The 13,744-nt window shown below is 32.4% G+C and overlaps 1 protein-coding gene across 3 annotated transcripts in view; it reads left to right on the top strand.

The window, feature by feature from the left end:
• LOC148627735 (uncharacterized) overlaps window positions 1–13,744 on the top strand; it is a 31,261-nt gene that overhangs the window by 7,401 nt on the left and 10,116 nt on the right. The window contains exon 2 of one of the 3 annotated variants that reach the window (XM_088577674.1): window positions 1,750–2,074. The exons of 1 other annotated variant lie outside the window; for it this stretch is intronic. In XM_088577674.1, the coding sequence (XP_088433800.1) occupies window positions 1,882–2,074 (193 nt within the window). In that variant the 5' untranslated portion in view covers window positions 1,750–1,881. Of the gene's footprint in view, window positions 1–1,749; window positions 2,075–10,053; window positions 10,688–13,744 lie in introns of those variants that run through there. One more of the 3 variants, XM_088577665.1, reaches the window with a different exon arrangement.

Below are 13,744 nucleotides of genomic sequence, written 5' to 3' on the forward strand. Positions count from 1 at the left end.
CCTCATCAAATATCAACATTACCCACAAAAAAAAGAAATGTCTTCCTTTCAAATTAAGATATTTAACATTACCCTTTGGATGTCGGCAATGAATCTGACTGAACTAAATATTGACACACTCGCCATTCGTTAAAATGTTGTTTGACCTAAATCTGCAAGAAAACAGAATTGTGATAATGGTATTAAAAGGTGGTAGAGGTTACTTATGAGTAAAATGTTTTAATCGGCAATACATTCAGTTGGCGTTTTATATATATGGACACCAATAAAAACCACGATGTGATCAGTTCACGTTATAATACAGATATAGATACAGACAAAGTCTAGAAAAGAATTAAAAAAAAAAACAAAAAAAAAAACCTTTATCACATACCAAAAAGAAAAAAAAAGTATGAATAAAATGACTTTGTCTTAATGATAACAGTGTTTGACACGTATTGCGGAAAACTTCATTATTGTTGCTGATTACTACCGGATTATACTCACTTGTAATATGGCGGTTTCCACTGGCGGCGCATGCCATGAGCACCTGATGTTACTCCCCGTTTTTTGTGGGAGTTCACATTGCTCCTATTTTATTTATTTGTGTGGCGTCTTTTCCTCTATCTTCAGTGTTTATGTGTATTTTTTTATTTGGTTCGCAGCATCGTGCATGTAGGTCGTCTCTGTTTCATGAGATCTGGGGCAACATCCTTCCAGCACCAGCGTATGGAGTTTTCATATCATAAATGAAACGTTATGCCAGAGCAACTAAGTTGACTTTTTTGTACCGTACTAAACTTCTTACAATTAGGCTTCTGGAACATGGTTGTGTTGCAACGTCAAGAGTCATCACTACAGAACTATCATATTGGTTATTTAATTTTCTTTGTTGTGTGTGTCTGTTTTCCATGTGTGGTCTTTGTCCCTAGATTACATTAGTTTGGTTTCCACACTAGAATCTTGCTTCCCTTGATTACTCTTAAACGTCTAGGCCAGAATGTGGGTTTTTGGCGTATTTGAACTATCCGACTGCTTACCCTTTTGTATATTTTGTCGATATCTAAGCACATCGCAAATAGCTAGATATAAGAGGTTGATTAAAGCACCTTTGTCATGATATCTTAAATGCTTATAATAAAGCCATAATTTTGGGTTCTAGAAAAAGACGTCATTTTGAAATGAGTAGGAATTTTAAGTTCAGTCTGAAAAGCTCAAGAAATCCGAAAGCCCAAAAAAGACTACGATTTTATGAGCATAGCACATTGATTCGAAACTTCAAATAAATTGAAAATTGGTTGTCTGTAACTAAGTGAATATCAAATTTATTAGTTTATAGTTGCAAAATCAATTAAAATTTTAGAATTTTAATATTCTATAAGTTAAACTTGTCAAGGCTAGCTATTTATCGAAGCAACAGGATAGACAAACTCTAGAAAATCATACATCCTCTACGATAAAGCATTCTTTACATTTGTGAAAATAGCATAAAAAGGTGTACGATCCATTTATTAAGTGTTAAATGCAATATAGTTACCTTATTGAAATTATTCATACTATTTATCTTATTAGCAAGTTATCAGTTAATGTCCTTTATTCTTTATCCTAAATTAAATTCTAATGATCAAATGAAAGGGTTATTGATCCTAAAACTTGTCAACCAAAAAGAAAAATTTGCTTATGAATGATCGAAGATTAAGCACAGTTTGATTTGCTTAATACGATATTTCTGTGCAGTCAATACAGTGTTAAACATTTTGCTGTTTACAGGGACTGTATTTACAGAATGTCTACAGACTGTTGGAATTGATCATGATACATTAGACAAGCCTTTCTGTTATAGTGTAAACTACTTGTGAATATCCAGTTCACGTGTTCTAAAATATTTCGAGATCCATAATCATGAGTTGTACTGCTACTTCTATTTCGAACGGTTATATCTTGTCATCGACGCCGATATATCAAATCAACGAAACAGCCACATATTACTGTAATACATTTTATTACTTATCTGGTAATCCCGTTGCCACGTGTCTGGATCGCTATGGAAACTGGACATCTATCCCATCATGCAGTTTTGCTGCTACAAAAAATGGTCAGTGATGTCTTTAACCAATTAAGATTTCGAATTATTATTCTAATTATTGTTCTTATTATTATTTATGATATAGTAGTTTCACTAAAAGTTAACGCAGTTTACATTTTGATAACAAATTAAAAATTTAAGGAGTTAAGAAGAAATAAATGCTACCATATACTTTTAACAGTCATTTTAGGACACTATCAATTTTTGATATTGTGAAGAAATTTATACGAAGCAAGGTAAAGTAACGTCTTACAACTTACTACGGAAGAACCGTATATACAAGGAAAAACTGATGAATTATAGGGAAGACAAAAATGTTGCAAATACGCTATTTCAGAGGAATTCAAACCTATGGTAAGATATTCTGCAATAGTTTTCTGTAATTGACTCGCGTAAGGTGTTTATGTATATTTTGCTTTCGCAAGCTCCTTAAACCCCAACAACCAATCAATCAAAGGAAAAGAGTTAAAATAAAAACGAAGGGTATCTCTGGTGAAAACTTTGACTATTATATACACAAAGTAATTTCATTTAATATTGATATAATTTTATACTGTCAATATGATTATTTTGTAGTACATAGATCTAAAAGTTGTTTTCGCTTTTGCAAAGATTTTTCACCTGCGCAACGTTTAGCACTAAACCACTCCTCTTTATGCAAATTAGTAAAGTACAACGGAATTACTAATGCCTTTAATGTATTTCACACCCCGTATAGCAGAGCCTACAAGCTAGCGAAGTGATACACAGTAATCTAGGAAGCAGTTATATGTCTGCGGAGGAAATAGGGGTTAGGCCTTGTTGGGGTAATGTAACATTTGTAGTGACTTATTTGTGGAGTGAAAAGTACATCGTGCTGACCAATAGATATCATCTAATGATATTTGGGGTTGTTTGAAGATTAAAATATATATGTATCCATAAACATTGTTCGTATTAAAATGCAAGCTCTGTTCAAAATAAGAAAAATATATTTTATTCATATATCAGATTGACCAATGCAATGGAAAAAAAATCATGGAACGTTTGTAATACTCTAAATTGTCTGATACAAATATGAAACTATAAGATAGAGATAGACTGACGATTAAAAAAGTCCGAAATAATAAAACATTAAACACATATTTGTATTGTATAATAGTACAGTATGGCCCTTCATAGATGTTCATTGACTTTAAACAACACGTTATGTTTAGGTGCTTTAAAAGATGTCTGAAAATCATTGATTTGTTATTTTCCCGCACTATTTTGATGCAACGAAAGTAGTGTCCAGTGTCTGCACTGCAAGTTAATTGGATATTTTATCTATCATGACAATAACTGAGTGAATATTTCTTGTGCTCTCGTATTCAAAAATACAATTGTATGTATAACTTCATCGGAAATTACAGGAAAATAACAAAAATTTTATAAATAACTTTTTAGTTATTTCCAATATCATATGATACACCATCAAAGTTAATAATGATATAAGCACGATTTGAGATACTTTAGAATAAAAACAAATGAGACTTTTTAAACTATATTGTATCATTGGATCCGTCCTCAACCTCGAAGACAATATCTCTTTGTTCAAGCTACGTCTTATTGTGTCCGAACAATTCTACATTGTGATGTTTTCTTAATGTATATCTGTATGACGCAATTAGAATGTTGTATTTTGTTTTGGTTTGTTTTGTTATATTTGGTATTAACTTTGTTTGTTTTTTTAACTTAAGAGAAACCGTTCAATTAAACTTCTTTCATAATTTTACTGAGATTTTGTTCATACTATGTATATTGCTTTTAGAGGAAATTATTTATCGACAAATTGATTTCACATTCTCTAACATGACCTACCAAGTCGCCTATGATTTATTTGAAATTAAGCAACATTTACTAAACCTAAAACATAATTTCTCTGGAGTCAATCAACATTAAATGTCTATTAACGCCCTGTGGCTATTACATGCATATCATGCTAAGTTTAAAGTCTATTCTGAGTACATAATCGAACCTTCACTACCACTATAACTAAAAAGTAATATCTTGAATTTTATTTCTAATGAGAATTGTGGTAAAGCTCTAAATTTTGCAAAAGATGCCTTTTGAAATACAAATAACACTTCATCGATAAAACAAAGTTTCCAGATAAATATAGAAGTTTAATCATGTCATAAAATGGTTACTATAGTTACATCTTTCCCCAAAAGGCACGGAGGAGTGCTAAATTAGAAATAAATATGTTTTCCAAAAGTTGTAAATTATAGTATGTAATGGCCTGTTTTTGTTCTCAATACAATATTCGACTGACAAACTTGGTAACCATTTTCTTTTTACGACTTTGCGATGTGAGCATAGCAATGCAAATAGTTACAAACAAATATATAATGGTCATGAAGTGTAAAAATTAAACTTTTTTCTAATCAAAGAGTAATCAAGATAACTAAGATTTTAGCGAAAATTAAAAGAATGTAGTCCAGGCAGAAAGACAAGACACACAACAAAGAAAGAAAAACTAAAATAACTCATACAAAGCAACAAAAGTACATGTACAAGTCGGACTCAACTAAAAACTGGGAGCATGGTGTACCGGTAGGGTAAGCGTCCTCTGATTATCTAGAAACACTCGCGAGTTGTAAAATTGTACCGTTTGCATAAAATAATCGCTAAAATAAAATTCATGCACTTTGGTGACAGTGGCAATGTGTAAATTGAGTTATAATTAAAAGATTGTATAACTCTATGTTACATAGTACATCAAATCAAGATATTAACAATAATGCCTATACTCAAAATCCAAATGTAAAATAAAGAAATGGGAACTTACGAAATAAAAAAGGAACATATAGAAGCCAAAGGAAAACAATAAGTAATAACAATAAGTTGTCAGACAAAAAACGCAGACTTTGAGCAAATGAATACTAGAGAAAATTGAATAAAAGACGCTGGAAACTTTGAGGAATAAAATTCATAATAATTTAATTAAAATTCAACATACAACAACACAAAATAAAGTTCATCAAAATATATTTCTTTGTAGACGTTTTATTTTTCGAATATTTAATTAATTAAAGTCTACAAACAGGCGGCGTCCATGTGCTGTGTTAGATATTTTTTACCTTTTTAATGAAATGTCAGGAAAAGTTTCAATTTGATATAAATGGATTTTTTTAAATGTGATTTTACAATGGATTGCCAAACCCTTGCACTTTTAAGTCTAGTACAAATATACAATTTCCTTGATTTCCTTGATGGGAAGAAATTGAAAGTAACAAAACAAAATAATCTTATCGGTAAGGTTATCTTTTTTATGTACACTTTTGATAGCATGACAAGCCACAATATTTAGAAATGTAATATTTCGTTTTGAACCTGTCTCTTTATTCATACGTTCATTAATGTCAAACCAAAATTGCTTCCTTCCCACGTTTACCGGTATGAAAAAATATCTACTGGACGTTTAAAAATCTCATCAAAAGTTATAAAAGGAATAAAGAAAACCCTGATGACGTAAAATATTCTTGTTCAACCTTCAACCAAACAAAAAATAAACTTTACGATCATATTTGTATAATAATTGATTCTACACTATGGTAATATGTTATAACTTATGTAACTATTTCGTTTACAAGAATATTGTTTTATGTACATCAGTTCTCGAGTGATCGTCTGGACATTCTCTCACGTCTCATTCATACTGCATAAAATATGCAACGCAGGACATATCAATTTTCTTTTAATATTGGTAGAAAATAGTGGTTGAATAAATTAATGTGTCTAACCAAACAAATATGTAGTTATTATTTTTCTTAAAAATCCAATCACTATACAAAAGGAACAGTTTTTAGCTCACCTGGCCGTAGGCCAGGTGATCTATTACCATCACTTGGCGTCCGTCGTCGTTAACAATTTTTCAAAACTCTTTTCCTCTGAAAGTACTTGACCTATTGGAATCAAACTTGGAATGAATGTTCTTTGGGGTATCCTGCATAGAACTGATCCGCCGAAAAAAATGGCCGCCGTTACTAAAAATAGAACATAGGAGTCAGACAATAGTTTTTCGCATATATCTCCCATTCTATCCCAGTTTATCACATTCTGAAAGAGGTAAAAGTGTTCAGCATAATAAAATCTATCTGCGGTCAAATTATCATTTTAATCTATTAATCCATGTTGGAGTTATTGCCCTTTTTCAAAGTGTTTTGCTATTTTTAATGTTATTTCTTTCAAAAAATCTCCTTTGACACTATTTTGCCAATTAAAACAAAACTCGGTATAAGTGTTCCTTGGGGTATCCTGCATAGAACTGAAATGGGATTTTCTGATCCGTCGAAAAACGTGGCCACTTTACTAAAAATAGAACATAGGGGTCAGACAGTATTTTTTCGCATACATCTCCAAAACCGTTAGGTTTAGCCAAATTCTTTCAATAGCTGAAATGAACCTTATTATTAGGAAGTCTTCAAAAGTCTTCAGGCATAAAATTTGTCAGACACTTTCTTATAAGAGTTATTGCCCTGGACAGGGGAAACTGACCGGTGTTTTTTTTTTTTACATTTTTCAGCCGATGTTTTGAAAACTATTATAGATTCAGACTTTCATTTACTGAAATGATCCTTATGATAAGTCCTGTTGGACAACTTATTGTCTAATTTATTGCCCTTGAAAGGAAAAATTCAACCAGGTGAGCGATTCAGGTTCCTTGGAGCCTATTGTTTATTCTATCTTTAACCTGTTTTAATAAGAAGGACTAGTGACACATTATTTAGACACTGAAATAAGCTTAATATATCCCTGCAGTACCAGCATATGGAGTGTTCATATCACAACTCATATGTTTTGCCAGAGCTTGCCTAAACTACGCAGACTTTTTGTATCGCGCTAGAACTCTTAACAAATAAGCTTCTGGAACAGGGTTATGATGCTACAAGATTGAAGTCATCACTACAGAAGTTTTATGGTCGTCATCATGAACTCGTGGATCGTTATGGTGTATCCATCTGCACCATGAAAACTGATTTATTCAACGGGTCATAGTTTTCCTTTCCTCGTTTGTCTACCTCGGACTTGACTTTTTACGAGCAACTCGGCGGGTGTTACTAGAAAAGCAGAGGACGCTTACCCTACCGGTTCACCTGGCCCATGCTCTCAGTTTTTAGTGGAGTCCAAGTTGATCATTTGCTTTTGTTACTTTGTATGTATGATTTTAGTTACTTTATGTTCTTTGTTGTGTATGTCTGTTTTCCATGTCTGGTCTTTGTCCCTGGATTACATTCTTTTGATTACCGCTATAACTTGGTTCCCATGATTACTCTTTCAATGCGTCATAGTTGTCCTTTCCTCGTTTGTCTACCCCGGACTAGAAAACCAGAGGACGCTTACACTACCGGTGCACCTGGTCCATGCTCCCAGTTTTTAGTGGAGTCTGAGTTACTCATTTGCTTTTCTTGCTTTGTGTGTGTGATTTTTGTTGCTTTGTGTTCTTGTGTATGTCTGTTTTCCATGTCTGGTCTTTGTCCCTGGATTACATTCTTTTGATTACCGCTATAACTTGGTTCCCATGATTACTCTTTCAATGCGTCATAGTTGTCCCTTCCTCGTTTGTCTACCCCGGACTAGAAAACCAGAGGACGCTTACACTACCGGTGCACCTGGTCCATGCTCCCAGTTTTTAGTGGAGTCTGAGTTACTCATTTGCTTTTCTTGCTTGGTGTGTGTGATTTTTGTTGCTTTGTGTTCTTGTGTATGTCTGTTTTCCTTGTCTGGTCTTTGTTCCTGGATTATATTCTTTTGGTTACCGTTATAACCTTGGTTCCCTTGATTACTCTTAAATGTGTTTAAGTATGTACTTCTCTTTTGAAGATATTTTTTTACCATTTAAGACTATAGATGTAAAAATAAATGCGTGGCCAAACTCGAATTAGACATTTTTCTACAAATCATTTCGAGATTGATGAGTTATATACTCTTCCAAACGAAATAAGCTAATATAAGATATTCAAAGTAACATTTTACTCGTTTTTAAGGTTTCGTTTAACATTGAATAGAACTGTATAATCAATTTAGATGTTATGTTATGGCACCATCAGAACCTTCATTCGGAATTTCCATGTACACGACATTGACATCTCCTTTTGACTTTAACAAAGATGTGGGTTCGTACTTTGGTATTTGAAGTTTCACTTTGATAGTCAAAGTTTTATGTGATAATTTCTTTAAGAATCAGTCGATACCCAGGGATAGGGCATAAGTTACATAGTACTGATCCATTACGTAAGAGGATTTTATTGGCATACTCAAATTGTATTTGACGCAGATAAAAGTTTTAAAGTCAATTCAATCCTACGAAATTTATTGCCCATGTTTATCCTATTTGAATGTAATGAATTTGAAATGAAGTATGAAAAAGCGTCAGATCTTTGATCTTTAAATGTGTCAATCAAAGTCACCAGAAAGAAGTAGGTTGATCTTTTTCAACTGCTTTAAATCATATCCACACAACTCTGAATAAGATGCGTGCAATTATATCAGTCAATCTGAAGTACATTTTGAGTGACATTAACTTGGGGAAAAAGTAACACTGATTCAAATAAAAAAATCTGATCACGTAATAATTGTCTTGTCCAACTATCATTCAAACGAAATATGAACAGTTCTTTAGGTAGTAACAGAAAATACTTTTAATCTATGTAATTTATGTTGAGTTGCTTTAGATTAAAATCGTTGAATCATATTCTGTCCTACGTATCACGACTTCGTTTTTGCCCTTGTATCGTGGTGCTCAATTATTTCTGTTTGTATTTTAGTTCCTTTACGTTGTGTCATTTAAGGCAAATAATGCAGTGGCTGATCCAGGGGTTTTAGGTAAGGGGAGCAAAAAAATCCCCCCAAGAAAATTTTGAAATATCAAACCTCAAATTCTGCATTATGAGGGTATCTTTAACAGTTTTTAAACAATTTTTAAAAATTGCAATTTTCCAAGGGAGGACCGCCCCCTGGGTCCGCCACTGTAAGGCATGTACTATAAAATGAAATGCCGATATAATTGTAAAAAAAAAACATGCGTGTTAGGAGAAACCTTGGAGATGCTTGAATTACAAAGGTACAGCCAACTTTTACTCTTGACAAGCAGGTACTAGTATTGAAATAAACATTGCTTTATATTTCCTATCTACCTGATTATAAAATTGAAACTATAAAATGGCTTCCTCAGTTTAAGAAATTAGTCGTTAATTTAAACTATAATATCTCGTTTTTGGCGAGAACAAATGTTACTCATAGATGCGAAGCAAGACTTTTTTATGTTCAGACATATAAATTCTTCCATAATTTTACGATCCGTCAAATAGTCACGAATGCTCTTACATGACATTCGTTGGAATGTACAGATGAAATAATAATTCAGTTACTGGGATTCTTTTTACTTTGACTTTGTTTAGAACGGTATCTTTCTACACGTCATCTCGTTACACCATTTAGTATAAAGAGAGTAAGCACATATGTACATAAAAGAAACGAAAAATAAAAAAAAATTATATCTCAGAATCCTTGATTTCATTTAAGGCCTAGTCAACGTGATAACGGTCACATTGTTACTATGACAACGAGAATATTATTTTTATTATTTAAGTTAACTTTTATGTGAAATGTGATTTTATATAAAAGATACAAATAAACTTAATCAATTGTAAAATTTAAACATACAGATATGTTAGCACGCACCTTTTTACCTTAAACATAAATGACTGGAGTATAAAATAGTTTTTGACTACTTACTCTTTCAAATGTATTTTCAACATGCGTGCCTAATTGTTCCACCTAATTACGATTGAATGTAAAATTGAAAGCATTTGAACCATAAATTTACTCATTCATTGTTAGCATGGTAGAGAGCCAAAGGTACAGGATATCATACGAAGTACTTTAGAATTTTATAAACACTTCTTTTTGTTTACAATATCTCCATGGAGAAAAGTAAATAAGGGTGTTTTATATTTTGGCACTTAAACAGTCTGACCTAACGTTTACCGAATCTTTTATCCGAGCGTATAATTCGTGCATAATTTGTACTAACTGTTCAAAGCGTAGATGAGCCGTTTCGCTGTGTAACTATTTAACCATTCTAACTTTATTGCCTTATATCGAAACAAAATTACGAGTTCAAATTCTTTTTATTTTCGTGTAATTCTGTAGCCCAATTTAAATTTTGAACTTGTATCAATACATTTCAACTACCATAAATCCAGTTAATGTGTTTGGCACTTTTTAATCCTGAATTTAGATTACTGTGAAGAGGTGTCATGATATTTGGAAACGAGTCCTTAAGTTGAAAAGTGAAAAGGAAATTATTATTTGCTGTCTGGAGTCTAACTACATGAATTGGATTTGTTGGTGATGTTGGTGCACGTAAATTGTTGACTTAGGGATAGACTTCAGTTGGCACAAAAATGACGACATGTACTCTACAGGCTTTAAGTAATGGATATGCAATATCTTCGAAGAATCTTTTCAACGTGAATGACACAGTCACTTTTTCTTGTAACCAGTTTTACACGATATCTGGAAACCCGGTGGTTACATGTTTGGACACTGGTTCATGGTCAACGCTACCATCGTGTAAATTTTATACTACAGATAATGGTGAGAACGTATAAGAATTTTTTTATGTCGACGTAGATGTCATATGAATATTTACCATTTTTAAACTTTTGCGTTTTTTCTTATGCCTTTTTGCTTTTGAAAATAACAATTTAATAGAAAATTATTATTTTTTTCATTGTTTTGGTGTAGATTAATATTGATAAATGTTTCAGAAGATATTTTTCTGAAGTTTTGTTATTCATCATTTTTACACAATTTGGCTTTTGTATAATATTATATATCACGAACAAAATTTCTTTTTGAGAAATACAACTTCAAAATTATATCTCAAAATTGTAAATGATCAAAGTATCATAGCGGGAACATTTTCTGAATATCAATTTGGAAATTGCATGGGAAAGTCATTTAATGTCGAAAACGAGCTTTTCAAAACATCCACAGTTTAAAAGCAACATTTTAGGAAACCAAAGGAAGCGCAAAAAACTTAGTATATCAGTTGCAATTGAAATGTCCCTTGACAGATTTCTCCTTGAAATGTACAGGTTAAGACATTTCTTTGATATAATACAAGGTAACGTTTTTTAGCAATTTTATTTTTGCACTAAATGACCTTGCCAAATGCCAATGTTGAGGTTCTCAACATGATATTTGTAATGTACACTGGATGACCTTTCATTTGGTATGCAACAACACTACTTGCTATGAACTTTAGCATTTTGAACTTATTAACCCCATCCAGATTCTATTTCGGTATTTTGGATGTACGCTGTAAGACCTTCCATTTGATATTCAACAATCCTACATTCTATGAATGTTTAATATTTATCAGTTATGGACTTTTAACGAAGTCAATACGTTACATATGGACCTGTTCAGATCATACTGACCGAGGACGAAGTCCGATGTTATTTATTATAGCCTAACATGTCCGTATATAACGTAATGACTGAGTGAAAGTCCTTAATTCATATATTACACATGTAAATAATGCATTTTTTTGTCTGTTTCATCTGCGGCGCTTCCGCCATGAATGACTGAGAGTAATTATGGAACGGAGCGGTTTATTTCCTTATCTAAATCAAGATGTATGGCTTCATATACATATAAATAGAAACATATCGTCAATAACAGAAGCAAGGCTTCATGTGCGTGGAATAACCTTTGCATCACGTGATCATAATAACCAATGAACAAAGAATATTGTTACACCATGTGTAGTATTTGAAATTAATGACACCGCCCTTAACGCATGCATAGTATGAAATATCATGATTGAAACTTTGATTTTTAAAATATGCTTATTTAGACCTTCAAATGATATGTCACATGAAGACATAGTTAAAAAAGAATGATGCAATGTCAATTCTCTAGATAGGACTAATGAACATATGTGCAACTCAGAGGCAAAACATGCAGGCATTTTCAGAGGGCACAGTTAAAATATAATGCAATTCCAATTCCACGACCGAGAACCTTGGTAAGGAAAATTTCAGAAGAAAAAAAGGGGAAAAGGAAAATAAACATTTGAAATGAATAAGTTATCTCCAATGTGGGATATTGATTACTTAAAATTTAGTATTGAAAATAATAAGTGGACTTAGTATCTTCTCTTTTTTAAACATCCAGCAAGTCTCTCGAGTCATCCCGGTTTAATACGTAAGATTGAAACTGTCTCGACTGGATGAAAGATGCGGACACAAAAGTATCGATCGACAAGCGGTCGTAAAACTTTTTGAAGAGTTGAAATGTTTTTGTAAAACTGAGTTTTATGAACGTAACGACGTATTAGACACATTTTAAAGGGAAACATACTTCATTTTGTCTCTTTAGCACATTAATCTATGAATTCAAGAGCTTAAACAACCATAATTTGAATTTGACATTTCCAGTTATATAATTTGATCTTTGAATCTTCGTGTCAATATAATAGCACTTATTGGAAAAGAAACAAAAATGCACAAAAAAGTAATGGTAGGAGGTAATACATTTTGTTTAAATTCATTCTGTCTTTTTAAGTAAAATATCTATCAACTATTCTCATTTTGTATACATCCCGTAATTTTGTGGTTCACAATATAAGAGGAATTGACTGTATAATCTTACTTTGTCAGTAAAATGCAGACATGGAGATGCATAGATTTTGTTTAATGCAATTTATTATAAGATTCATGAGTTCAACGGAAATAAGGTAATGACAATGCGCTTTAACAAGGAATTGATTTTTTTGTATTAGTAAAATTACTTGCTTAAATGGATTTTAGCAGAACATTGTCATGCAAATGCTAACGTATTAACCTAATGATGTGTTCTTCTTAGGTTTACCACTCGACACGACTTAAAAACTGCGAAGAGACAACTGCGCTAAACACAAGTAACCCTACAATTTTGTATATAATAACTACGGTCGTTGACCTCTTCCGTTTGTTCGTTTGTCCGTCAACAACTTTGTTCTGTGGTTTTCAATTCAAGTATTATCACAGCCAATTGATATTTTGATAGCAGCATTATATTGATATGTTATACAGTAGGACATGATTTCAGACTGACGCGACAGAAACGACTTATTTGATGATAATATTCATATGTTGACCACTTGGTTATAGGGGGTGAGGACCGGGATAGTCCTTAATGGGCTTTGATCACAGTTTTGTTGTGAAAAATGAAATATTAAGTTCCATCCTTGATTTGTACCAGTATGTTTCGGACTCAAACAATGATTAATTTGATTTGGCTAACTTCACAGCCGCAGAATTTCACTAACGTTTATCACGGATAAAAAAATATTAAAGTAACTGATAAACTGACGAGCATAAATTCAATTTTAACTTTGAATGCAATTGTTATATATTGAATGCCGTTATGCCAAAGTTTGACCCTAGTTTCTGAATTTTTATGTGTACATCATTGTTTCCGAAATAGATATGCTCGAACTGAAACGTTAATTCGAGCACAATTTTCCGTTTTTGGGAAAGATTTCATTTTAAAAAATGGCTGAACTAAAGATGGATTACCTTAAATAACGACTTCTGGACAAGATTGCCTCTTTGGTCTTTCATCTTCAACTGAATTAAATTGTTATCACAACAGCTACTCCAC

This window comes from Perna viridis, chromosome 1, assembly GCF_037379345.1.
Source record: "Perna viridis isolate PV_CMFRI_1.1 ecotype Kerala chromosome 1, ASM3737934v1, whole genome shotgun sequence".
Lineage (NCBI taxonomy): Eukaryota > Metazoa > Mollusca > Bivalvia > Mytilida > Mytilidae > Perna > Perna viridis.